We start from the raw sequence: 25,286 nt of genomic DNA on the forward strand, positions 1-25,286 counted from the left end.
TGCAGGGATGATTGGTGAGGTGGCTACCTCACTGGACGCCGTGCGGTTTCTTAACCCCCATTTTGTGCGTCTTGAATTGCGACTCTCCCTGCCTCATGTGCAGCGGCTTGTTCGCCTGTGCGGGTCCCCCACGCCATGTGAGGTAAGTGTATTTATGTGGGGACCTGTCTGTCTGGGGGGGGTGTCAGTCTGGGACTGTGTAACCTGCCTCTATTCACACTGCTTGTCTCCCTATCTCTCGGCTGCATGCTGTGGGCTGCAAGGGGGGGGGGGAGCTGTATGACACTGTGTGTGTCAGGCTGGGCAGTGTGAGAGCTGTGTGCTGTGGGGCATGTTTTTTCTTGGCATGTTTGGGCATATACAGCGATCGCTGCGGCGATCTAACATGTATCCTTATATTGGATTGTAATATGTGTTTTTATGCACTGTGGAGCGGCGTTTTCGGCGCCAAACGACGCCATTTTGCCTGCACCCGCTCCGGCCGCATGGTTTACATGCATGGCGGCCATTTTCTTGTAGCCTCCATAGGCTTACATAGAGCGCCCTGGCAGCATCACTTCCTCTTTCCAGGAACACCGATCGAGGCAGCAGCAGCGGCGAGGGTCTCCTCAGGTTTTATCCTTCTGTTCTTGCTATCCATTGCCTGTGTTCAGTTTGCATATTCCCTGTGGGGGTCTCATTGTGCTTGAGTGTGGTGCGGTGGGCTGCGCTTGCCGCGCTTGCTAAAAAGGGGCAGTTAACCCTTGGTTGTCTGGCATTACTGGGGCAATGGATTCTCAGGAGGGCAAATTTCCCACAGTATTGGTGGAAAGCCAGGGGACCGCTGTTTCCCCCCCAGGGGGGGATTTAGCCACTATTGTGGCTGGCCTTGCTGCTCAGGTGCAGATGCTGGTGGCTGCTCAATCTACTAAACGGCCCAGAGTTGCTCTGTCCTCTGATTCTGAGGGTGAAGGTGATGGGGCTGTTCTGGCAGGGACCTCCTTATCGGGGTCCCGCTCCTCTCTTGATCTAGTGGGGTCTGAGGTGGAGGCTGAAGTTGAGGGGGTCGATAATTCTCCCCCTGGCTCGCCTGAAGAGCTTGCAATCATGGATGAGTTGATTGCTTCCATTAAGCAAACGCTGCGTTTGCAGGACGAAGTGTGTCCCCCCGCTGCCTTGGTGGCTTATGGGACGCAGAGAAAACGCAGGACGCCGCAGGTTTTTCCCTGCAATGCTGATTTTCAGCGTGCCGTTAAGGATCAATGGCGCGATCTGCGCAAACCTTTTGCGGTACCAAGTAAATTCAAGCTGCGTTATCCTTTTTCGCCTGCCACTGATGAACGGTGGTGTGTGCCTCCACCAGTGGATCATGCGATTGCGGTTTTGAACAAAGCCACTGCGATTCCTGCAGAGGGTTCCCCTATTTTCCGTGATGCCACGGATAGGAGACTGGAGTCTCTTGCCCGTCATACTTAATCTGTTACGGGTTCTATGCTTAAGGCTCTGTTTGCTTCTCTCATGGCGGCCCAGGCGATCGCAAGTTGGACGCAGATGCTTAGGCGCGTCCTAGTGGCCGATTCGGCCTCGGCGGCAACCCTGGATATGGTGGATCAGATCCACCAGGGTGTCATGTATCTGTGTGATGCGGACCTGGACTTGATTCCGTTGGCTGCACGTGTGCACAGCGTGGCGGTGTTGTCTCGCCGCCTGGTTTGGTTAAAATGTTGGTCGGTGGACCAATCTTCACGTAAGACCTTAGCCAATCTGCCTTATGATGGGTCTCGCCTTTTTGGGGAGTCCCTGGATGTGTTGATTAAGGGGATCACCGGGGGTAAGAGCACTCTCTTGCCCCATTTCCCCAAGGCTAAGGGGGCTTCTGGGAAGAAGCATGCAAATTTTCGGCCCCCTCAGGGGTCCTTTCGTGCCTTTCGGCCGCACTACAAGGGCAAACCGTTCAAAGGTCAAGGCTCTCAGAAGAAGCCCTGGTCTGGGAAACAGAAGTCCGGCCAATCCGGACCTGCAGCCCATAACAGTTCGGCCTGAAGGGGCGCCCTCACCCAGTTTTGGGGTGGGGGGACGCTTGCTCGGTTTTCTTCAGCCCTGGTTGGCCCGTGTGCGGGACAGATGGGTTCTGGAAATCGTTCGATCTGGTTACAAGATCGAGTTTCTCTCTCGGCCGGAGAGCAGATTTTTTCCCTCAAATCTTCAACTGTCTCCAGAGCGCCTGCGGGATCTGCACCTGGCGGTGCGGGACCTGAGGGCTCAGGGAGTGGTGGTCCCGGTGCCTCATCGGGACAGGTTTCGGGGGTTTTATTCCAATCTGTTCACCGTGCCCAGAAAGGAGGGCAAGGTTCGTCCGATTCTGGACTTGAAGGCTCTGAACCGCTCTGTGCGGGTTCGCAAGTTCCGCATGGAATCCCTGCGGTCGGTGGTGGCTGCCCTGGTTCCGGGGGAATTCATGGCCTCCATCGATTTGAAGGATGCGTACCTTCACATCCCCATATTCGAGGGTCATCAGAGGTACCTTCGTTTTGCCATTGCGGAGGATCACTACCAGTTCGTGGCGTTGCCCTTTGGTCTCGCCTCGGCTCCGCGGGTCTTCACCAAGGTGCTTGCACCGGTTCTGGCATTATTGAGGGCCCAGGGCATTTCTGTCCTGGGGTATCTGGACGACATTCTGGTTCGGTCTGCGACCAGACAAGGTTTGGAGGAGGACCTGTCTGTCACAATGCAAACTCTGCAAGAGTTTGGTTGGACGATAAATTTTCCAAAGTCGACACTGAGTCCGTCGGTTCGTCTCCCCTATCTGGGAATGATACTGGACTCAGTGCAGGCGAAGGTCTTCCTGCCGGAAGACAAGCTCAGGACTCTCCGGGAGGAAGTCAGGTCCCTCAGGGACGTTCCGAACTCGTCTCTGCGGACGTGTATGAGATGTCTGGGATTGATGGTCTCGGCCTTCGAGGCGATTCCTTTCGCACAGTTTCACACGCGGGGTCTCCAAGCGGAGATCCTGTCCAGGTGGGACGGGCGACCTCAATCTCTGGATCTTCAAATCTCGTTGAGTATTCGCACCAGGGAAAACCTTCTGTGGTGGCTCCAGTCCCCGTTGGTGTCCGGGGGCAAGTCGTTTCGTCCGATCTCGTGGACGGTGATCACCACGGATGCCAGCCTGTCGGGCTGGGGTGGTGTTCTGGGCGTTCTGTCCGCTCAGGGGACTTGGTCGGAGGGGGAGTCTTCCCTTCCGATCAACATTCTGGAATTGCGTGCGATAAGGCTCTGTCTTCATCGCTGGACGGACCGGCTGCAGGGTTGCCCGGTTCGGGTGCAGACGGACAATGCCACGGCGGTGGCCTACATCAACCACCAAGGGGGCACCAGGAGTGCCCGAGCGGCTCGAGAAGGAAGTCTTCCTCGGGGAAGGTTTATTACCGTACTTGGAAGGCCTATTTTGCCTGGTGTGAGTCCAGGGGGTTTTCACCCCGCACGTACTCGGTGTCCCGTGTGCTGTCTTTCCTTCAAACGGGTGTTGATCAGCGTTTGGCGCTGGCTACGATAAAGGGTCAGGTGTCTGCTCTGGCCGTTCTGTTTCAACGTCCCGTGGCTTCCAATCCTTTGGTTGGCACCTTTGTTCAGGGTGTGCGGCATCTGGTTCCCCCGAGGCGGGATCCTCTGCCCCCTTGGGACTTGAATCTCGTTCTCTCTGTGTTACAACGTGCTCCTTTTGAACAGATCAGGGAGATCTCGTTGTCTATGTTGTCCAAAAAGGTCGCCTTTTTGGTGGCGATCACTTCGGCTCGCAGAGTGTCGGAACTGGCGGCTTTGTCCTGCAAGTCTCCGTACCTGGTTATTCATTTGGATAAGGTGGTCCTGCGACCTAATCCTTCTTTTCTGCCGAAACGAGTTTCGGAATTCCATCTTAATGAGGATATTGTCTTGCCTTCGTTGTGCACGAAGCCTAAACATCCAAAGGAGGTGAGGTTGCACTCTCTGGATGTTGTTCGGGCGATAAGGGTTTACCTTAAATCGACTGAGTCTTTTCGAAAGACGGACTCCTTGTTTGTTCTTCCAGAGGGTCCTCGGAAGGGCATGGCGGCTTCGGCCTCTACCATCGCCAAATGGATCAGGCAGACCATTGAACAGGCCTATGCTTTGCAGGGGAAGGTTCCCCCTGTGCCTGTGAAGGCGCACTCTACTAGATCTCTGAGTACGTCTTGGGCCTGTCGTCATGGGGCTTCTGTAGCCCAGGTGTGTAAGGCGGCGACTTGGTCGACCGTGCACACTTTCACGAAATTCTACAAAGTGGATGTTCAGGCATCGGCGGATGCTTCCTTTGGCCGCAAGGTTCTTAGTGCGGCTGTTCCCTAGGGTCCCTTGTTGGGGACTCCTGGCTGTTGGGATAAGTTTTGTATCCCCTGGTTTTTTTGTCTTTTCCTGGGTTGTTGCTCCTGTTGAGCACTTAATTTTGCTGTTGCCCAGCTGGTTTCCTTCCTTTGGTAAGGTTCCTTTCTTTGATGTGGAGACTGCGTTGCCTTTCGGCGCGGATGCGTTTCCCACCCCTCATGTTTGCACTGCTTTGGGACGTCCCCATATGTGACGAATATGAAGAGGCGGCGACTGTCGGAGGACGTAAGAGAAAACTGAATTTTTGTAAAATCTTACCTGTAAAATTCCTTTCTCTGAGTCCTCCGACAGTCGCCGCCCCCGCCCCTCTTTTGGGGTTTGATTGTATACTCTACTGCTATTCCACTAAAACTGAGATATGGTTGCAGGAAGTAGGAGGGTATTGACTGAGGGGACCACCCCTTGAGGGTGGGATATGTTAAAGCTTTATTGTTAACATATTCTGTTGCCTAGCTACTCCTTCGGAGCAAAGTCTAATACCCCATATGTGACGAATATGAAGAGGCGGCGACTGTCGGAGGACTCAGAGAAAGGAATTTTACAGGTAAGATTTTACAAAAATTCAGTTTTTGCTGAAAGTAATGGCTTTCTTCTGGCCACTCTGCCATAAAGCCCAACTCTGGAGCATACAGCTTATTGTCGTCCTATATACAGATACTCCAGTCTCTGCTGTGGAACTCTGCAGCTCCTCCAGGGTTACCTTTGGTCTCAGTGCTGCCTCTCCTGATTAATGCCTTCCTAGCCCGGTCCGTGAGTTTTGGTGGGCGGCCGTCTCTTGGCAGGTTTGCTGTTGTGCCATGTTCTTTCCATTTTTGGTTATGATAGATTTGGTGGTGATCCTGGGGATCATCAAAGATTTGGATATTTTTTTATAACCTAACCCTGACCTGTACTTCTCAACAACATTGTCCCTTACTTGTTTGGAGAGTTCCTTGGTCTTCATGGCAGTGTTTGGTTAGTGGTGCCTCTTGCTTAGGTGTTGCAGCCTCTGGGGCCTTTCAAAAAAGGTGTGTATATGTTAAGACGGATCATGTGACACTTAGATTGCAAACAGGTGGACATTATTTCACTAATTATGTGACTTCTGAAGGTAATTGGTTGCACCATAGCTTTTTATGGGCTTCATAACAAAAGGGGTGAATGCATACGCACATGCCAATTTTCTGTTTTCTGTTTCTAAAAAATAATTTTATGTATATATTTTTCTCATTTCACTTCACCAACTTAGACTATTGTGTTCTGATCAATCACATAAAAACATTGAACTTAAGGCTGTAATGTAACAAAATAGGTAAAAAAATCAAGGGGTGAATACATTTGCAAGGCATTTACCATTTACAATGATGGTACTGCACATAGAGCAGGTGAATAGTCCGTAAGGGTTTATATCTATATCTTATCAGAGGGCCTACTTTCCCTAACATCAGGACAAAGCTGCATCAGCCTCTGTGACAATCCTGTTGGACATGAACGTTTTTAAGGCTTAAGCCTGGCACACAATAGTAGAGTAGTTTTGTGTTTTTGTTTTTTTGTTTTTACCCAGTGGGCTGAACAAACAAAAAACCTAAGTGCTTAGGAGGAACCGCTGTACTAACAACCCAATGTTAGTACCGCGATCTCTCCCCCCCCCCCCCCCCCCCCGCCAGAACTCACCAGTCAGCAACTGCCTGAGAGCACTAATAGGGTGCTGATCGGCAGACCTTTTTCTGTCATGCCCCTTCGGCCGGCTTCTGTCGGACCAGCTTCAGTACACACTGGGCCGAATCTCCAGTTTCAATTGAACTGGCCAATCCTGCCAGATATTCGGCTCTTTAGCATTAAGAGGTGTAAGTCACCAATCTGTAAATTTTATTTATTTTTTTAACTATAGAGCGGGGCACAGAAGATAATTATTTCTGGCTGTTACAGATAATTGCAGGCTTTTTTATGCTGCTGACTTTTTTTTTTTTTTATGGTTCTAAATTGAGTAGAGACTTTAATGTTAAGCATCGTGCAATATATAGTATGTTGCCCTCTTATTTGAAGTGTAAGTTTTACCTTTTTTTATGTGTATATATGTATGTATTTTCAGGTACAGGGATGTTGAAAATAGATTTTGTCGGCGAGTTGAATGATAAAATGAAAGGTTTCTACCGAAGTAAATACAATACAGCTTCTGGGGAGGTGCGCTATGCTGCAGTCACTCAGTTTGAGGTAAGGACACAAGGCTCCAGGGATTGATTAGAGCAACTTACAAACAGCCTTGCTGTGTCTCAGTACTGCGCTGCAAATATTATGAATGTGACATGGAACGCATCTGTTCTCTTTACAGGCCACAGATGCACGAAGAGCTTTCCCCTGCTGGGATGAGCCTGCTATCAAAGCAACCTTTGATGTTATTCTCATTGTCCCTAAGGATAGGGTAGCTTTGTCGAATATGGTAAGAATTTCTGCTTACTCCACTACCAAGTTTAAAATCTATATTGGCTGTTCACAAATAGTTTTTTTTCCCCCCATTAAATCCAATCACTTTCACATGGACTGTCATGGTGTGGTTGCTTTCTAGAGATAAGACCGTGTAAATGGCCTAAAAGAATGTTAGTGTTATCAGGCTGAGGGTTTGCCAATTCTGGTTAAAGTCCACAGCTGCACTTGTATAATGTTTCTCCTGTGTTTCAATTGAATTTTATACTTTTGAATAACTATCAGTGAATGGGCTTGCATATGGGTGTCTGGTGCTGCATTACTTCTGGCCACATGATTGACATCTTTGCACTTGCCCATACCTCGCTGCTTGCCTCAGCTGCAGACTAAACTCCACAGATGCTGCAGCTTGGATTCAGCGAAGCTCTCAGCATAAAAAGCAGTTTCCAAATCACTCAAGTAGAGTGAATAATTCATCTCTCTATACACCTCTTACATTCCAGTTATCTGGGAGCACTCATTTGTAAACAACTTGCACAGATTTGTTTCCTCCCTATTTGCAAGAATGCAACACGACACAAGTGCGCACAGTAACTAAAAGCAAGCTGTTTTATTTAATCGGTTAACTGTTAAACTGGGATAACTGACTGGTATGGGATTTGTCATTTTGCTTTGTGCATCCACATTTCCTCCACCATCACCACCAGGGTGATGGGGGAAGATGAGGTAAAAATATGTGCTTATAGTGAGCAGATAGATTGAGCAGTTATTGCATTATTTTATTTTATTTTATTTATGCTTCCTGTGATCTTCACTTCCTTTCATTTTTCATTGGAGGACACCACCTACAAATCCTTTACGTATGTGTATACTACAGCCAGTGTTGGGGGTAACTAGTTACAAAGTAACTGATTACAGTAACTACATTACTTTTTTTGGTAACTAAGTAATGTAACTAGTTACAATACTAATATTGGTAACTACACTACTTTACTAGGCTATAGGAGGTAACTACACTACTTTACTAGGCTATAGGAAGTAACTACACTACTTTACTAGGCTATAGGAAGTAACTACACTACTTTACTAGACTATAGGAAGTAACTACACTACTTTACTAGGCTATAGGAAGTAACTACACTATTTTACTAGGCTATAGGAAGTAACTACACTACTTTACTAGGCTATAGGAACGCGCTTTCCTGCGTTACCCAAGCCGTGCGATACAATCCTTATTTCGAAGAATAGAGAGGGATGAAGTTTATGACTTTTTGTTGTACTTTGTTTTATTCTGTTCTTTCAGGTTTTGTTCTCATGTTTCCCAAAGCCTGTGTTTATATAATAAACTCTATGCAGAAAGAGTGCCATGTATCTTCTTCTACACGGTCAATTAAGAAAGAGGAAAGTAAAGTAATGAGTAGTGAAGTTACTTTTCAAATGCAGTAACTAGTAAAGTAATCTCATTACAATTTACAGAAGTAACTAGTAACTAGTTACATTTTTTGAGTAACTACCCCAACACGGACTACAGCCAACCAGAGGTTTTATATATTATGCAAATCAAAAAGTGGCCAGCTCCCTCTAGTGGCTTTACCTCCAAACTTGTTTGAGGGCTCTAGTTTAGCTTATGCCTCGTTTCCACTGAGCGGAACGGTTCAGTTCGGTACAGTTTGGAAGGGTTAGAATGGTCCGGTCTATTCAGGTGAGCGTTTCCACTGCAAGTCGGGCCACCAGGGACCATGCAGGGTTTACACCAAATGAGGTGTTTGTTTTGCGCTTTCATTTGACGTGAGCATTGGAGTTTCCCTGTCCGCCAATCAGTGGAATCTATTGTGTGACGCCAGTAGCTCCGCCCTAACCGTACCGTACCATTTCCTATGGCCCTACATCTGAAGCAGGACCAGGAATGGTGCGGTTTGGTTCGGTTGTATGGGCCACTTTCATAATGGAAACACCCAAAATAGCGTACCGTACCGAACCGACCCGAACCGATCCGCTCAGTGGAAACGAGGCATTAGTGTCCTGGAGAGGAAGGATGTTTCTCTCTATATTTGCTAGTTTAAGACTAGTGTGAAAAAGATTCTTCAATGAAGCAGCTACTGGTGGTTTCCTTTTTTTTTTTTTTTTTTTTTTCAAATTGTTTGTTTATTTATGAAACTGAAAAGTCATACAAGTAATAAAGCTGGGGAGGGCAATCGCCCCGCAGCTAATGAGTATGTTAACACTAAAAACAAAGCCATAAGCATAAAATAATTTACAATGTCTGAAGAGAAATATTTATCTCGATACAATTTGTATAATTCATCAGACAAATCTTAAGGCGATAATTCCGACTCCCATCTGCTGAAACAAAGAAAACACTAGATTCCCAATGTGGGAGCAATCTTAAAAAAGAATAAGCTATACTGAAAAAAAAAAAAAAAAAGGGGGGGGGGGGGAAATGGGGAAAGGGTTGTGTTGGTTGCTACCGATGAGGGAATTGGTCTGCCATCACAGTGATGTCTCACCTAATAAGGTTTTACCTTCCTCTGAATAGATGAACACATCCCACAACGCCCAAGTTCTCATATATTGATCTCGCCGGTTTTGAGCCGTTAATACCAGATCTTCCAAATGTTTATCGATCTAACTTTCCTAAGCCAAGAAGCTACTGGTGGTTTCATGCTGGATCCTAGAATTTTGGTTCAACTTTATAGCAGCTAACTAGCGCGGGGGTCTCCCAGACTGACCTAAATACGGTACTTCATTGCGACAATCCATCTGATTCCTCACTGCAGTGACCTTCCTAAGGGGAGTGATCTGCACTGCCTAGAACAGATTGCACCTACCAGACTACCTGATTAGCACAGTCAACACAGCAGGTCTCTGCAGATTTTCCAGGGCCAGATTTAAGTCTGCGATCACAGAAGCCTTAGAGCCCATTCACACTAGCACGACTTGTGAGACGACTTGTGTTGCCCCAGGTAGCTTGACATAATAAAAGCAATGTTAATCAATCAGTGCCGTCTTAATTGGCACTACTGAAGTTGCTCCGACTTCAGAAAAGAGTCCTGTACTACTTTGAGGCGACCTGTGATCCGACTGTCCCATATACTTCAATGGGAGTCGCCTCCTTATCTTAATTGACACGACTTGTTATCAGACTTTCCAGGAAGAAGAAAGAGATTAGCCAGGCATTCCCCACAGACAAAGTTGCCTGTCCCTTCAAAGTAGTGCACAAGTCTCTTCCAAGTCTCTAAACAAGTCTCTTCAAGTCACGGGGCGACTTTCTGGTCGTGGTAGTGTGAACCGGCTCTTACCCTTTCAGACTGTTATTTGCTCAATTTGCTGGGTTTGTGTTTTTTCTCTACGGTGGTAGCCATCTCTTTATTATTAATGTTGGGCGCTGTGAATCTTTTGGAGCTGTTTTTCTTAATCTATTTCTTCCACTGCCCACACTTCAGACCCCCTGTTGCAGATCTCTTCTGCTGCTCAATGGTCTTTTCATCACAAGCTGCTCCAGCAAGAATTACAGCAGGGCAGTGATGCCATTTTTAGTTAGTAAGTGTCAGCTTCCATCCTCCCTAAACTGTCAAAGCCCATTCAGTCCCCTGGGTGATTGTGTACTCCACTATCTTACTGACTTTGCGTATAGCCCTCTATTTGGCACTTGTCAGTGGCATCTTAAGTGACATCACTTGTTGCTTTGTGTCCCCGAAAGTTCTCTAGTATGGCAACATGATTGACATACTCCCACAGCAGACTTTGCGTGCTTGCCTTATCTATAACCGCACTTGCTGTACTTTATGGAGGAGCAGCATTGTGACACTAGAACAGGAAGTGTGTTGGGACTAAATAACTTCTTCCCCCCATTTCCAAAATGGTGGGGGTGAGGGCCTGTTCTGTAGTTAACATAGATGAACTGGGCAAACATGTCATGCTTATCTGCTCTATGCAATAGTTTTGCACAGAGCAGCCCCAATCCTCTTCTTCTCACGTCCCCCACCGGGGTTTCTTGCTCCCAGTTTGCTATGGAGCACTGGTGCGTGCTCACTCCCGAGCCCTGGTCTGTGTGCATAAGAGACACAGAGCCACAACTCGCCCCCATGAACACACTGCCTGTGATTGACAGCAGTGGGAGCCAATGTCTAGCGCTGCTTTGTCTCAGCCAATGAGCGAGAGACCTGGGATAGCCAAGGCTCCCGTGCACATCGCTGAATCGAGAGGGGGCTCGGGTGAGTATTGGGGGCGGGGGAGCGGCTCTGTGGCCGTAGCATCATACACAAGGTTTATATTTTTACTTTCATGCATATGATGCAAGAAGATGAAAGAAAAAGGACAGCACTGAATTTCTAGCATGGCCACAGTTTTAGTTTTGTTTTTTTGCACACTTGTTGGACTAATTTTAAAAAAAAATGCCTCAACTGTAGCAGAGGGGACAAATAACAGAAGTTTTATTGTTAGGGCTTTCCCATACTTTAGCAGCATCTGGGCAGATTGTGTGAAGCCTGCAGGTCCTGTTCAACACTACCTGCCTCCTTTTACACCATTAAGTCATCCTTAAAGTTTTCTGAGGTGCATGCCACTAGCTGTCCTATGATACATTCACTTTCTCTGCTGATAAAGGGCTTTTCCTCTGCTTACTCCTGTATTAGACCTTTCTGGACTGACTCCTTTTTACTCTGACTGAGCTAAAAAACTAAATCTGCTGGCAAGGCCTCTTTGGTTTGAGGGTTTGTCCCTACCAACCCCTCAAAGTGATGTACCTTGCATTTAGAACAGAATGTCCACAATGTGCAAACTAGTTTTGTCGTCTTCTTTCTCCTCCTGCTTGCCTCATATCTTCCCATCTCATCAGCACGCTGCAGACCTATGCAGGTCCTCCAGTGCCTAGTGTCACAGGAGTTGGTAACTCCAGTTCCTCACCATAAAGGGCTCAGAGTGTTCTGTTCAAATCTGTTCTAAATGCCTTTATGCATACACAAAAGTTCCCTATGGAAATTTGGTTAATTTCTTGATGGCTGCTCTTCGCCAGAAAAAACACTGGCAGAGCTTTTTGTGCTTTTTTGTAAGTGAGCACCACTTTAACTTTGTGGCTCTTCCCTTTGTGCTGACTTTAGGCCCCAAAAGTAGTAAGAAAAGTCCAAGCCACAATCCTGCCCCCACTATAGACCAGGCAGGAACATCTCTGGACAGCTGCCCTCACAGTCCAGAGGGAAACCAAGAACAGCGCCAGTTGAGAATCTTATGAGTCCATTCGTGTTTGTTACGGCTCAAACCACACAAAAAAGGGAGCCAACTTTTTGTGTGCCAAACTATCCATCAAGAGCTTAGTTACTAAACCTAGTCTGTATATTCAGTAAAGCATGCTTTTTATACTCACTGTGGAACCTAAGAGGATAACCCTCTGCATTGTGAAAAAAGGCTGTTTGATCCTGTATCTCTCCCCTTCTTTTACTGTCCCAATTCATGTGCAGATAAAACAGAGCCCTAGGAGGCACTCTGTACATGTTCAGTTTGGTGTGTATTGCTAGAAAGTTTTTTTTTTTTCTTTTTCGGGGAGCGTGCATGTGATTGGAGCAGGGCCATTCCACACTGTCCAGACAGATTGTTAGGGATCCTACAGTCTCATAGGGCAGTCAGAGGAGAATGAAAATTCCTCCAACAAGCTTTAACCAGTGCTCGGCTGGACACAAGACTGTTATATACTGCTGATGAGAAAAGGTATTTAGCTGTTTACATATACTAAAATAATTACATTTCCATGTTCTATGTACTGTGGGAGACCAGATATAATGAATGCAGGGTCCTGGGTTTAGTAACATTTTAAGAAATAGATGGAAAGATACCTAAATGACTCTTGTTAACCAGAACCTTCAAAAGGGTGTACTTGTCTAAGACAGACTATTGCAAGTATCTGTGATTTAGGAGTTAAAACAGCATTTCTCTTTCGTTCATTGACGGAAACAGCTCCTGATCTTCCTAACTGTCTTATACTGCCCCCTACAGGAGTAGGACACTAGGCAGAAAGTCTGGCCACGCCTATGGGCGGTCCCAGGGGGATATACTCCCGCTCTCTGCTATAGGTACTCAGTTTTTTTTCTGCCTTGTCAGGAGTAAGGACCTAGTTCCTTGCTGGGATCTCTGGCCCTGGCAATTTTTTTTTTTTTTTTTTTTAGATGGAAATTTTTCTCCTGTTTTTTTTTTTTTTTTTTCTGTGAGATCTACAATCAACTGCCGGAGTGGGTGATGGGCTGGATAATCTAGATTCAGTGGTCGCCCGAGTCTGGCCAGCGAGCGCGTGCAGACCTCAGCTCCGTGCTAGGTCGGCCGTGACATGGCCCCACTGGACGGGGGCTGGCCTGCAAGATAAACGCCTTGCGAGGTCGCATACGACCTGGTCTCGGCCCGAGTGGCAGGTTTCCTCCTGACCAACAGCACCCCAATTTGGATGGCGAGGGGTTTTCTGGAGCGGTGCCTGCCTGGTTCCTGGTATGGTAAGTAGCTGCCCCCCCTCCCCCTTGAGGGTTTTAGAAATGGGCCCCTCCGTTAGACAGTCAAGCCCCTGGGTTCCCCCCTTAGCATCAGGCACCCCCTTTCATCTGTCCTCCCCCCCCCCCCCCTTTCCACTGATGCTGGAGGGGCTGTGTGGGTGTTCTGGTCCACCTGGGGTGGGGGCAGGGTGCTATGCTGGCGGGGTGGGAGGCGTGCACCGATGGTGACTAGACTATCGGCTGTGTTGGGGGGTGTTGTACCAGGTGGGGGGTCCTGCCTGGGCCTGTCCTTGAGGCCTAGGGATCCTCCTGGGCCTCGCAGGGTGGCCTGTGTGCTCCATGAACAGCAACCATGTATGTGTAGTCCGACTGACATTTTGCGGTGGTTTGCCATTGAAAATAGCAGCGGCCATGACTGTGGAGCCTTGATTTTGGCGGTGGGAACCCCTTATCCCCCTGGTGCTGATTCCTGGATCTTTTCACTTCCTGATCACAGCTCATGTAGTGCAGATTATCCTGGTGGCTGCGGATGCCTGTTTCTGCTGGGTAGCCAGTCTGTTTGGGTCCTCTCTGCTCAGGATTGCTTGGTGCTTTGTTCCTGGCGACTGAGTGGTGCTGCCAGCTCAGTGGGGGTGGTCCCTTTGCAGTGTGTTACACTTTTTGTGGGGTCCCCCTGGTGACTCATGGAGTCTTTGGAGCACATCTCCCCACCTTATCCTCTCTCTGAGGTTGCGGACCCCTCCGGGTCCCAACCATCTATCAGTCCACTGACGGCAGTCTTGGAGTCCTTTGTGTCCCAGGTGGAAGTGGTTTTCAGATGACAGGCTAACAAAAAGTGCTACCTCGCCTTGTGGTGGCCATTTTCCCTTAGTCTGGCTGGTCTCCAGTTGGCGGCTATGTTTGTGTAGCCTGATGATGTCATGGGGCCATTTTCCCTTAGTCCGGGAGACGCTGGAGATGACTGAAGCCTCCATGGGGATGCTGAAGCTCCTCCTCTTTCTCCTCAGTTCCCTCTTCCTATGCCCGAGACATATGAATAGGGATGGCGCCCATGATGATGCTGGGTTCGAATTCTCGGGGGTTCTCCGGTCAGTAGGGTAAGTCGTTAGGGGGGGTTCCTGTTACCTCTCTCTCTCTGCTGATAGGTACCCTGAGCCTTAAGGAGATCCTTTAGTGGTGCCAAAAGATCGTTTTTGTACTAGGTCTTCCTTTCCTTTATGGAGCCCTCAGGGTCACATCTCCCCCACTAACCCCCTCATGGAAGTGGCAGATCCCTCAGAACCCCAGCTTCCCATGGTTGCACTGACGGCAGTCCTGCAGTCCTTCGTGTCCCGGGTGGAAGTGGCTTGTGGGCAAAGGCCCAGGAGGAACCGTCCCCCCGCCTTCCCATGCTCAGTCTGTCTCATCTGATTTTGAGCCTGATGCCTCCATGGGCACGGCCAGTCCAGGGGGGCTTAAAATCACACCCCCATATCCATCTGATCGTGAGGATGATTCCTCCATGGTCGCAGCAGCAAATGAAAGTGCTGGTAGACGCACTTAAAATTGCCATGCCTGAGACTTTATGGTGGATGCGGCTGATTTAGCCACGGACGTGGCTGTGTCGTTTGGTACGCATAAGTCACCTCATACTCCAAAGGTATTCTACATTATGTACCTTATTTTGACAGATTTTCCTGTAAAGTATGGGAACAACCAAAATTACCCCTTGTGGTCCCCAAACGTTTTGCTGTACGTTACCCTTTTGAGGAGTTACTTTTTAAAAGGTGGACTTGTTCACCAGTGGTGGACCCTCCTTTTTCAGTTTGAATGAAGCAACCATAATCCCAGTAGAGGAATCCCCGCCGATTATGGACCTGGCTGACAGGAAAGCGGAGGCTGTGGCATGCAGCATGTTTTCTATGGCTGGTTCGACATTGCGGCCAATCTTTGCCTCAGCCCTAGTGTCTGACCCTAGCTGAATGGGCCAAGCTTTTGCGCCAAGGCCTGGGGGGGTGAGCAGGTCCCTGCTGCTTATGTTGATTAAGCGGATTAGTTGGTCCATGGGCTGTAGTTTTAGTGATGCAGCTTTGGATACAGCTCCTGTGCTGTCCAAACTTTCTGTTTCAGCGGTGGCGATTAGGTGCATGCGGTGGCTTTAGAATCGGTCCGCAGACCAAAAAGCTCTTTGATCTGCCCTTTCAAGGCGATCGCCTGTTTGGGGCTACCCTGGATGACATCATTAAGGGTATCACGGGGTGTGGGGGAGGAGTACCTTACTTCCACAATCCAGGAAAGGGAAGGAGCCTTGTCGCTGGCGGGGGGCCCTCCTTCTCACCCCAGAGAAAATTATTTTGTGCTTTTGGGATGGAGATAAAGGGAAATTGATCTTTTAAATCTTCCCCGGGAGGTTCCTAGCAATTGTGGTTTGGTAAGCCTAGAGATAGCTTCTCCGGGAACAGCAGACAAAGACACCTTCAGCATGAAGGTCTGCCCTCACCCATTTTTGGGGTGGGAGGACATCTTTGCTGGTTTCTAGCCCCGTGGACTTCTTTTGTGAGTGTTAAGGAGATCCGCAAAATGTTTATTTTGGGTGATGTCTGAACTACCGAAGGTCCCTCTTATCCCTGTCCAGAGAATTTATTTCCCTAGGTCTGATTTTAATTCTGACCAGGGTGGTCCTTCCTCTGGACAAATTTCAGGAACCACAGGCGATTATTCCCCAGCTGCTGTCACACAGACCTTTTTCTCTACCGATTTGCATACAGGCTCTGAGTCTGGTGGTATCCACCTTCAAGACAGTTCTGTTTGCACAGTCCTACATGCAGCACCTTTTAGCAGGTTTGGCTTCACAGGAGGATACTGAAGTTCGTGACGAGGTCACGGGGTCCTCTGACAGACGCTGCAGGTGTCCAAGGGCCACAGTAAGGCCAGGATCACCCTCTGCTTAGGCTTCTTCCACAATTCCTGCGAGGAATCAAGAGCGAGGATCTTCCAATCATCCTGGTGGCCATAAATGCCCCTTGGGGGCTTCCTCTCAAAAGACCAGTTGTCCCAAGGGCTAATCAACCATCCTGCTTTACAGTCGCTGGTTTTAATGGCTTCGCTATTGAAACAATATATAATCATTACAATCAGCGCAAAAACAGATTCCCCAAATAAACTTAGAAATGCAGGCTGAACACTAAAGGTACACTTGTACCATATCCTTAAATGCAATAAACATTGCAGTGCAATATATCTGGAAAAATAAATGAAAAAAGTCCACAGAAAAAAAAAAAGATCCAAGTGGTCCACTAAAGTGTAGAAACAGAAGTTGATTGTGTCCTAATGACAGACCCTTCACCAGAGAGAACACACTGTGCTCACCTGGAAACGATGACCTCTGTATTACCAGCAGGTCAAACTCTTTCCCAAATGGGTGAATCGAGATAGGACTCCAGCTGTTCCAGACTTCCAAATAAAGATAGGACTCAGAATTCCTCCTGGGATGCCTTGAACAGGTCCCCATGAAGACAACCAGTCCTCAATAGTATGTGGATAAATATAAAAAACAAATCTAAGTGCTCTCTGTTTAAAAGGTAAAATGTATTATAAAAAGACTTGCACTCGCATAAATAGAAGCAAGACAGGCATAAGGATTGCCAATCCAAATAGACGATCCGATCCAATAACCGAAGTGACAGCACTCACAGCCTGACACAATCCCCTTCCGTTTCTACACTTTAGTGGACCACTTGGATCCTCTGTTTTTTTTTTTTTTCTGTGGACTTTTCTTAGCTATTGAAAGCCAGGTACTGAGGGATAGAGATTTGTGTGGATCAGTGATCACCTACTATGTTGAAGGCGAGGACGTCTGCTTTCCAGCAAAATATACCATGTGGAAAGCTTGCATTTCTTGGTGTGAGTCGGTTGGCGTTCATCCTTGATCCTTTTCTGTGGCTCAGATCTTAACCTTTCTTCAACGGGGTGTTGATCAGGCGTTGGCCTTGAGTATTATCAAGGGCCAGGTGTCTGCCTTGACAATCTTCTTTCAGCGACCCCTAGCCACGCACTCTTTAGTTCGTACAAACAAAATGGCCACTGCCCCCACCTATTACTGGCCTTCATAGCAAAGAACACATGGAAGGGCTCCACACATGAAACAAACAAAGGTAAAATTCTCAGTTCAATCTGCTAGCCAGTCTGCTTACCAACCAAATTAACCTGTCTAACAGTTTGCGTCAAAACAGGGGGTTTGAGGTTGCTCCACCTGTACGGTCTCTCTTGCTGCCATGGGATTTATATTTAGTGCTTTTGGTTCTCCAGAAACCTCTATTTGAGAATATTCCGGAGATTCCCTTGTCTACGTTATCCCAGAAGGTGACATTTTTGGTGGCTATTACCTCAGCCCGCAGGTAACGGAATTGGTGACATTATCCTGTCGCAGTCCCTATTTGGTGATCCATAGGCATAAAGTGGTTTTTCGTCCCTGTCCATCAATCCTGCCCAAAGTTGTGTCTGACTTCCATTTGAATGAGGACATTGTGTTGCCTGCCTTGTGTCCCAAGCCGGCTCATCCCAAGGTATTTGCCTTGCATACCTTGGATGTGGTTCGTGCGATTCAGGTGTATCTGGCAGCTATTGAGTCCTTTCGGAGGTCAGACTCGCTTTTTATGGTTATGGACGGACCAAGAAAAGGGCTTGCCGCTTCTTCAGCTACCATCTCCAGATAAATCAGACGGTGACTCAGGCATATTCCATTAAAGGTCAGGTTCCACCTTTCCCTGACACAACGCATTCTACTCGGGCGCTGAGTGCTTCTTGGGCCTTCCTTCATCAGGCATCAATATCGCAGGTTTGCAAGGCAGCCACTTGGTCGGTGCATACCTTCACAAAATTATATAAGGTAGATACTTTGGCATCTGCGGATGCTTTTTTTGACCACAAAGTTGGGCAGGCTGTTGTTTAAGAGGGGCTGTTCTCTCTTGAGGTGTTTTTTCTTTAAACTTTTTTTTTTTTTCTCCAGACTGGGTTCCTGTGACCCGGTTAAGGCATTGTTGTCCTGGTTAAGGGCACTTAGGTTTAGCCTTGGTTTTTTTTCCCCACCCCTCATTTTCCTTTTGGCGCTGCTTTTGGATGTCCCAGTAGTTATAATTTATGAAGCGCTGTGTCCATCGAGCGAAAGAAAATTCGATTTTTGTACTTTACCATAAAGTCAATTTCTTTGAGTTAGATGGACACAGTACCCACCCCTCTAAGGAGTTCTAATACTGCTTGCTACTAAACTGATTACCTAGAGCAGAGATGGGGTGGGGGGGGGATTGTATACCAAGCTGAGGACGGCCCATGGGCGTAGCCAGGTGTTTTTTTGTCCGCCTAGTCCTACACCTGGAGGAGGCAATGTAACCCAGTAGTTATGATTTATGGAGCACTGTGTCCATCGAACTCGGAGAAATAGATTTTATGGTATTTACAAAAATCCCATTTTGTCCTACAGACATTTCAAATTTGCTTTTTTTTTTTTTTTTTTTTTTTTTTCCAAGATGTTTAATTTCTTGCTCCAATTTTGTACCCTGTTCTGTAGAATCTTATTGAGCGTAAGGCATACCCTGATGACAATAACTTGGTAGAAGTCAAGTTTGCTCGCACACCTACAATGTCAACCTACCTTGTGGCCTTTGTGGTGGGAGAGTATGACTTTGTGGAAACTCGTTCTTCAGATGGAGTGCTGGTTCGTGTTTACACTCCAGTTGGAAAAGCAGAACAGGGAAAGTTTGCTTTGGAGGTAAGTTCTGTTTTTGAGTCTGCTGATTTTGTTTATATGTGTTATGAATTTGCCCCTCCACCAACCACTTTTGTGTATTGCTCCTTCAGGTTGCTGCTAAAACTCTGCCTTTCTATAAGGATTACTTCAATGTGCCCTACCCTCTTCCCAAGATTGACCTCATCGCCATTGCGGACTTTGCAGCTGGTAAAGTTTCTACTAACTGGCTTGCTGTATAGGCAACACCCTTTCTCTTGCTCTGCTTCTCTTCCTTACTCTCGGTTTGTTTTTCACAGGAGCCATGGAAAACTGGGGCCTGGTCACATACAGGTACATATGTTGCTTCCCTGTCATCTTGGTTTACTAAAAGTTCTGTAGTTAACACTTGAATCCCTTTCTGTTTCTGCCATACACAGATTTTTCTTCACTTCCAGTAAATCTAAATTGCCTGTTTTTGTGAGCATCTCCTGAGGCTAAATATTGCCATGCCCAAAAGCTTGTTCTTGCCCTTTTTGTTATTTATGCCCTTTTGTATATGGCGGCCTTTTTACATGAGATGTTCCCTAAAGCCTCGCGATATGTGATCGGGAGTGTTGTCTTTGACGCTTTAGAAAGCACTAAGGCAGCCCATTAATGATTCCATGTTTTTTTTTTTTTTTTTATTCCAGCGGGTTGAACAAATAAAAACTGACTCAATTGCCCCATCTACACATTTTGAGGTGGAAGGGAGGAATCCTCCCGCTGAGCTATTGTATTCTGACAGTGTGGAGGCTTTGCTATACCTTGCAAGACTGATGGAGTGGGGAAATCTGATAGGCTGGTTGTACCTAAGTTTTGCCAGTCCCTGCTCAACAAGCTGAATTTCAAACCATGTATGGCCGGCTTAAGACTGATCATGGTGTGATAGAAATTGCTGTTTTTCACCATGGAATTCCGATTATTTTTCGTATTTTACCATAGAAGTCAGATTATTATTTTTGATATTTTGATACAGTGGTCAGATAACAAGTAGAATATTTGTATGATATCCTAGGCGATAGCCAACATACTACCTATAGCTATTTCAACTAGGGCACAGTAAATGGACAAAACTAAAAGCACTTGATAAGTATATTCAAAGAGAGGTTAACTGTTAACAAAATACACTGCTCAAAAAAAAAAAATGAAAGGAACACTTTGAAAATACATCAGATCTCAATGGGGAAAAATATCTGATATGGACTGGGTAATGTGTTAGGAACAAAAGCATGTCACATCGTTTGATGGAATTGAAAAGGATCAATCTACAGAGGGCTAAATTCAAAGACCCCCCCCCCCCGAAAACCAAAGTGAAAAAATGATGCAGCAGGCTAGTCCATTTTGCTGAAATTTCATTGCAGCAACTCAAAATGGTACTCCGTAGTTTGTATTGCCCCCACGTGCCTGACAACGTCGGGATTGTTCTTAATGAGACGATGGATGTGTCCTGGGTTATTTCCTCCCAGATCTGGACCAGGGCATCACTGAGCTCCTGAACAGACTGAGGTGCAACCAGGTAGCGTCGGATGGAACAAAACCTAATGTCCCAGAGGTGTTCTGTTGGATTTTAGTCAGACGAGCATGAGAGCCATTCAATGGTATCAATTCCTTCATCCTCCAGTACCTGGCTGCATACTCTTCCCACATGAGACCGGGCATTGTCATGCACCAGGAGGTACCCAGGACCCACTGCACCAGCGTAGGGTTTAACAATGGGTCCAAGGATTTTATCCCGATACCGAATGGCAGTCAGGGTGCCATTGTCTAGCCCGTAGAGGTCTGTGTGTCCCTCCATGGATATGCCTCCCCAGACCATCACTGACCCACCACCAAACCGGTCATGCTGAACGATGTTACAGGCAGTATAATGTTCTCCACAGCTTCTCCAGACCCTTTCACGTCTGTCATATATGCTTAGGGTGAACCTGCGCTCATCTGTGAAAAGCACAGGGCGCCAGTGGCTGACCTGCCAATTCTGGTGTTCAATGGCAAATGCCCATTGAGCTCTACGGTGCCAGGCAGTGAGCACAGGGCCCACTAGAGAACGTCGGGCCCTCAGGCCACCCTCATGAAGTCTGTTTCTGATTGTTTGGTCAGAGACATTCACACCAGTGGCCTGCTGGAGGTCATTTTGTAGGGCTCTGGCAGTGCTTATTCTGTTCCTTCTTGCACAAAGAAGCAGATACTGGTGCTACCTTCTACGGCCCTGTCCTCTCCTAGAATAACTGCCTGTCTCCTGGAATCTCCTCCATGCTCTTGAGACTGTGCTTGGAGACACAGCAAACCTCCTGGCAATGGCACATATTGATGTGCTGTCCTGGAGGAGTTGGACTGCCTGTGCAACCTCTATAGGGTCCAGGTATTGCCTCATGCTACCAGTAGTGACAATGACCCTAGCCAAATGCAAAACTAGTAAAAAAAAAAAAGTCAGAAAAGAGGAGTAGCGTAAAAGACAGTGGCCTGCACCTGTAAAACCATTCCTGTTTTGGATTGTTGCCCATCTAGTGCACCTGCTAGTAATTTAATTCACACCAAAGCAGCTGAAACTGATTAACAACCCCCTCTGCTAATTTACTGACCAGATCAATATCCCAGGTTTTTTTAACCGCTTGCCGACCGCCGCAAGTAGATTTACTGCGGCGGTCAGCCCCTGCCAGGCAGAGTGACGTTAATTAACGTCACTAGCCTGGGAGGGTCTGGGGAGCGAGCGCGCTCCCGCGCGTGTGACCAGCGGACCCGATGTCCGCCGGCCACTCGGCGATCGTCGGGGGAGAGGGAGAATGTCAGGCAGCTTGTGTAAACAAGCTGCCTGTCCTTCTCCTCGCTGTAAAGACACTGATCACATGGATCTACTATGTAGATCCGTTGATCAGTGTCCTTACAGCTAGAGCCACAGCCAATCACAGTAAGAATCATGCCCCTAGGGACACACACAGCCCCTCCCTCCCAAATAAAGTTAACCCCTTCACTGCCAGTGTATTTTTACAGTAACAGTGCATATGTATAGCACTGATTACTGTAGAAATGTCACTGGTAACCCCAAAAGTGTCAAAAATGTCAGTCAAGGGTCCGATCTGTCCGCCGCAATGTCGCAGTACCGCAAAAAAATCGCAGATCGCCGCCATTACGCGTTAAAAAAAAAACAAAAATGACAAAAATCTTTCCCTTTTGTTAGTAAACGCGATAACTTTTGCGCAAACCAATCAAAATACGCTTTTTGCAATTTTTTTACCAAACATAGGTAGGATAAAACAAATTGGCCAAAAATGTTAAATTTTGATTTTTACATTTTTTTTTGGGGAATTTCATATAAAAAAATGTGAAAAATATTGCTATTTTTGCAAAATTGTCGCTCTTTTTTTGTTTATAGCGCGTGATCAAAAAATCGCACAGGTGATCAAATACCACCAAAAGAAAGCTCTGTTTGTGGGAAAAAAAGGACGTCAAATTCGTTTAGGTACAGCGTCGCACGACCGCGCAATTGTCCGTTAAAATCACGCGGTGCCGAATCGCAAAATACCCCCTGGTCTTTTAGCAGGAAAATCCTCCGGGGCTTAAGTGGTTAAATGGCTTGATGCTATACTCTGATTAAAGTGTTCCTTTATTTATTTTTTTTTTTAGCAGTGTATAATAGTTCTTGAGCATACCTGCTTGCATAAAAACCATTTCCCCATAAAGGCTCTTTTTTTTGCCGTACGTGTTTCTGTAGGTTAACCACTTGCCGACCGCCGCCCAACTATATACGGCGGCGGTCAGCCCCTCCCAGTCAAAGTTACGTACTGGTACGTCACTAGCCTGGGAGCCAATAGGGGGCGAGCACGCGCCGCCGGAGGCACGCTCCTGCCCCCGCTCGTACCCTAAGAAGCCCGCGCGTGTGACCGGCGGATCCGATGTCCGCTGGTCACTCGTGATCGTCGGGTGGAGAGGGAGAAAGGCAGGCGGCTAATGTAAACAAAGCCGCCTGTCATTCTTCCTTGTGTAAAAGCACAGATCATACGATCCTGCTATGTAGGACCGTTGATCTGTGCTGTTACACAGCCACATCCAATCACAGTTAGAATCACGCCCCTAGGGACACACTTAACTCCTCCCTCTCCAATAAAGTTAACCCCTTCCCTCCCAGTGTCATTTTTACAGTAACAGTGCATATGTAAAGCACTGATTACTGTAGTAATGTCACTGGTACCCCCAAAAGTGTCAAAAATGTCAATCAAGGGTCCGATCTGTCCGCCGCAATGTCGCAGTCCCGCAAAAAAATCGCAGATCGCCGCCATTACTCGTTTAAAAAAAAAAAAAATGAAAATCTTTCCCTTAGTAAACGCAATATCTTTTGCGCAAGCCAATCAAAATATGCTTTTTGCGATTTTTTTTTTTTTTTTTTTAACCAAACATATGTAGCAGAAAACAAATAGGCCTAAAATGTTAAAAACATTTGATTTTTACATTTTTTTTTGGGGGGAATTTCATATAAAAAAAATTTGAAAAATAGTTATTTTTGCAAAATTGTCGCTCTTTTTTTGTTTATAGCGCATGATCAAAAAATCGCACAGGTGATCAAATACCACCAAAAGAAATCTGTTTGTGGGAAAAAAAGCACGTCCATTTCATTTGGGTACAGCGTCGCACGACCGCGCAATTGTCCGTTAAAGTCAAGCAGTGCCGAATTGCAAAATAGGCCCTGGTCAGAAAAGGGGGTAAAATCTTCCGGGGCTTAAGTGGTTAAAGTACAGCCAAAGCTCATTTCCTGTGGATCACAGGAGTGCAGTTTTCCAGTGATTTTGGATGAAGTCAGCTGATCGGCTGTGGCCAATCGCATACGAGAGTTCTGTGTTTTGTAAAATAAAAAAAATAAAAAAACTGTGTAATGTGAACTGCGATCAGGTTATTTTCTTCTATCTGCAAAGTTGGGAGAAAAAACAGCCTGATGGTAAAATAAAAGCGGCACATATTACACATTGTTAGGCACACAGTTAACCCCTTTGATTGCCCCTAGATATCAACCCCTTCCCAGCCAGTGTCATTAGTAGTGTCCATTTCCTTGACCAGATAGTCTTAGTGCCAGATTGCCCACAACCCAATCAGTCACACTGTAGAAAAAGTAAGAAAAAAGTTGCATAGACAGGCTCAAACAGGGGTGTATGGTGGATAAAAGAAATGTTACTTTATTGAAACAGGATAAAAATGCAAAGGCAATATATAAATACAAAATACATATAGCTCATGGACACTGGATAAAACCAAACACAGTAGATCCTGCCTCTAAGATGACGCTGGTGACACCCCACTGAGGCTCCACCCAATCAACACAAAAGCCACCTGGATGGCCCACCACCTCAGCCAAACTGCCCACTTCCAAATGCAAGGACTGGTGAAAAACTGAATAGTATCCCAGTCGGGGGTCTTGATAGAAGACTCACAGAGGAATGGATGCCGGCAGAAATGTACAAAGTTAGTCCAGGAGTTGGGGACCAGACTTAATGATTAGAACTTCAGAGGAGAGGGGCTAGATATAACAAGTTCCAAAGGCTGATGTTCTTCCCACTAGGATCAAGGAAAAGGCTTAATTTCTCCACAGCATCAAACTCTGGTATTGGGGCACAATTTACAGGTGAAAATCCTTAATTGGCACCAATTGTAATCAGGGCAAACAGAGCAATGGCAAGGCAAGCGGTGCAGGGAAGTTCAGCAGCATAACATGTAGCAGACAGGCAAGCATAGGTTACAACAGTATGTGATGCTCTTCTACTCTCAAAGCTCCTGGGTCACCTTGTAGGGAAACACTGACCTACCTCAGGATAGGGGCCGTGGCCAAAGTCCTCCTAAATTGATGGAAGTAACAACAGGTGGCCCGGTATTGGTACGTATGATATGAATTGTCCCTCCGTACCCAGGTGAGCAATAGAGAGGAGGCTTCACAGACCCAGCAGACAGGGAAAAGCACAATGCTGCAGCAGGTGCAAGCAAGCAGTAGGATCAGCCAGCCAGTAGCAATCAAGCGCTTGGAAGTCAGAACTCACGTGCCAAGTTGAACAAAGTTCATGGGGTTCCAGGAGGTGCAGATGTAGGATGCCCAAACACACAATTGAAAATGTGGAGGTGCCGACCAGATGAGTGGGAGATGGCCACGATCACTGTGGGATGGATGCTGTAAGCGAGCTTCAGCTGTTAGGAGCGGCGGCAGCAGCGTGAATATCCGAGTGGTGGGCGGAGCCGAAGGTGTGACCGCGTGCGATGTCGGCACTGTAAGTTGCTGATCGCCACTATTACAATATAGCTTCTGTAGCTGT

General features: G+C 46.9%; 1 protein-coding gene across 1 annotated transcript in view; it reads left to right on the forward strand.

Moving 5' to 3' along the window:
• The window catches only part of NPEPPS (aminopeptidase puromycin sensitive), a 217,681-nt gene that overhangs the window by 99,541 nt on the left and 92,854 nt on the right, over positions 1-25,286 (forward strand). The window contains exons 4-8 of the mRNA XM_082271865.1: positions 6,452-6,573; positions 6,692-6,799; positions 18,802-19,002; positions 19,092-19,188; positions 19,278-19,311. Of these exons, the coding sequence (XP_082127991.1) occupies positions 6,452-6,573; positions 6,692-6,799; positions 18,802-19,002; positions 19,092-19,188; positions 19,278-19,311 (562 nt within the window). The remainder of the gene's footprint in view (positions 1-6,451; positions 6,574-6,691; positions 6,800-18,801; positions 19,003-19,091; positions 19,189-19,277; positions 19,312-25,286) is intronic.

Source organism: Pelophylax lessonae, assembly GCF_965119305.1.
Source record: "Pelophylax lessonae genome assembly, chromosome: 11".
In the NCBI taxonomy this organism is placed as follows: domain Eukaryota; kingdom Metazoa; phylum Chordata; class Amphibia; order Anura; family Ranidae; genus Pelophylax; species Pelophylax lessonae.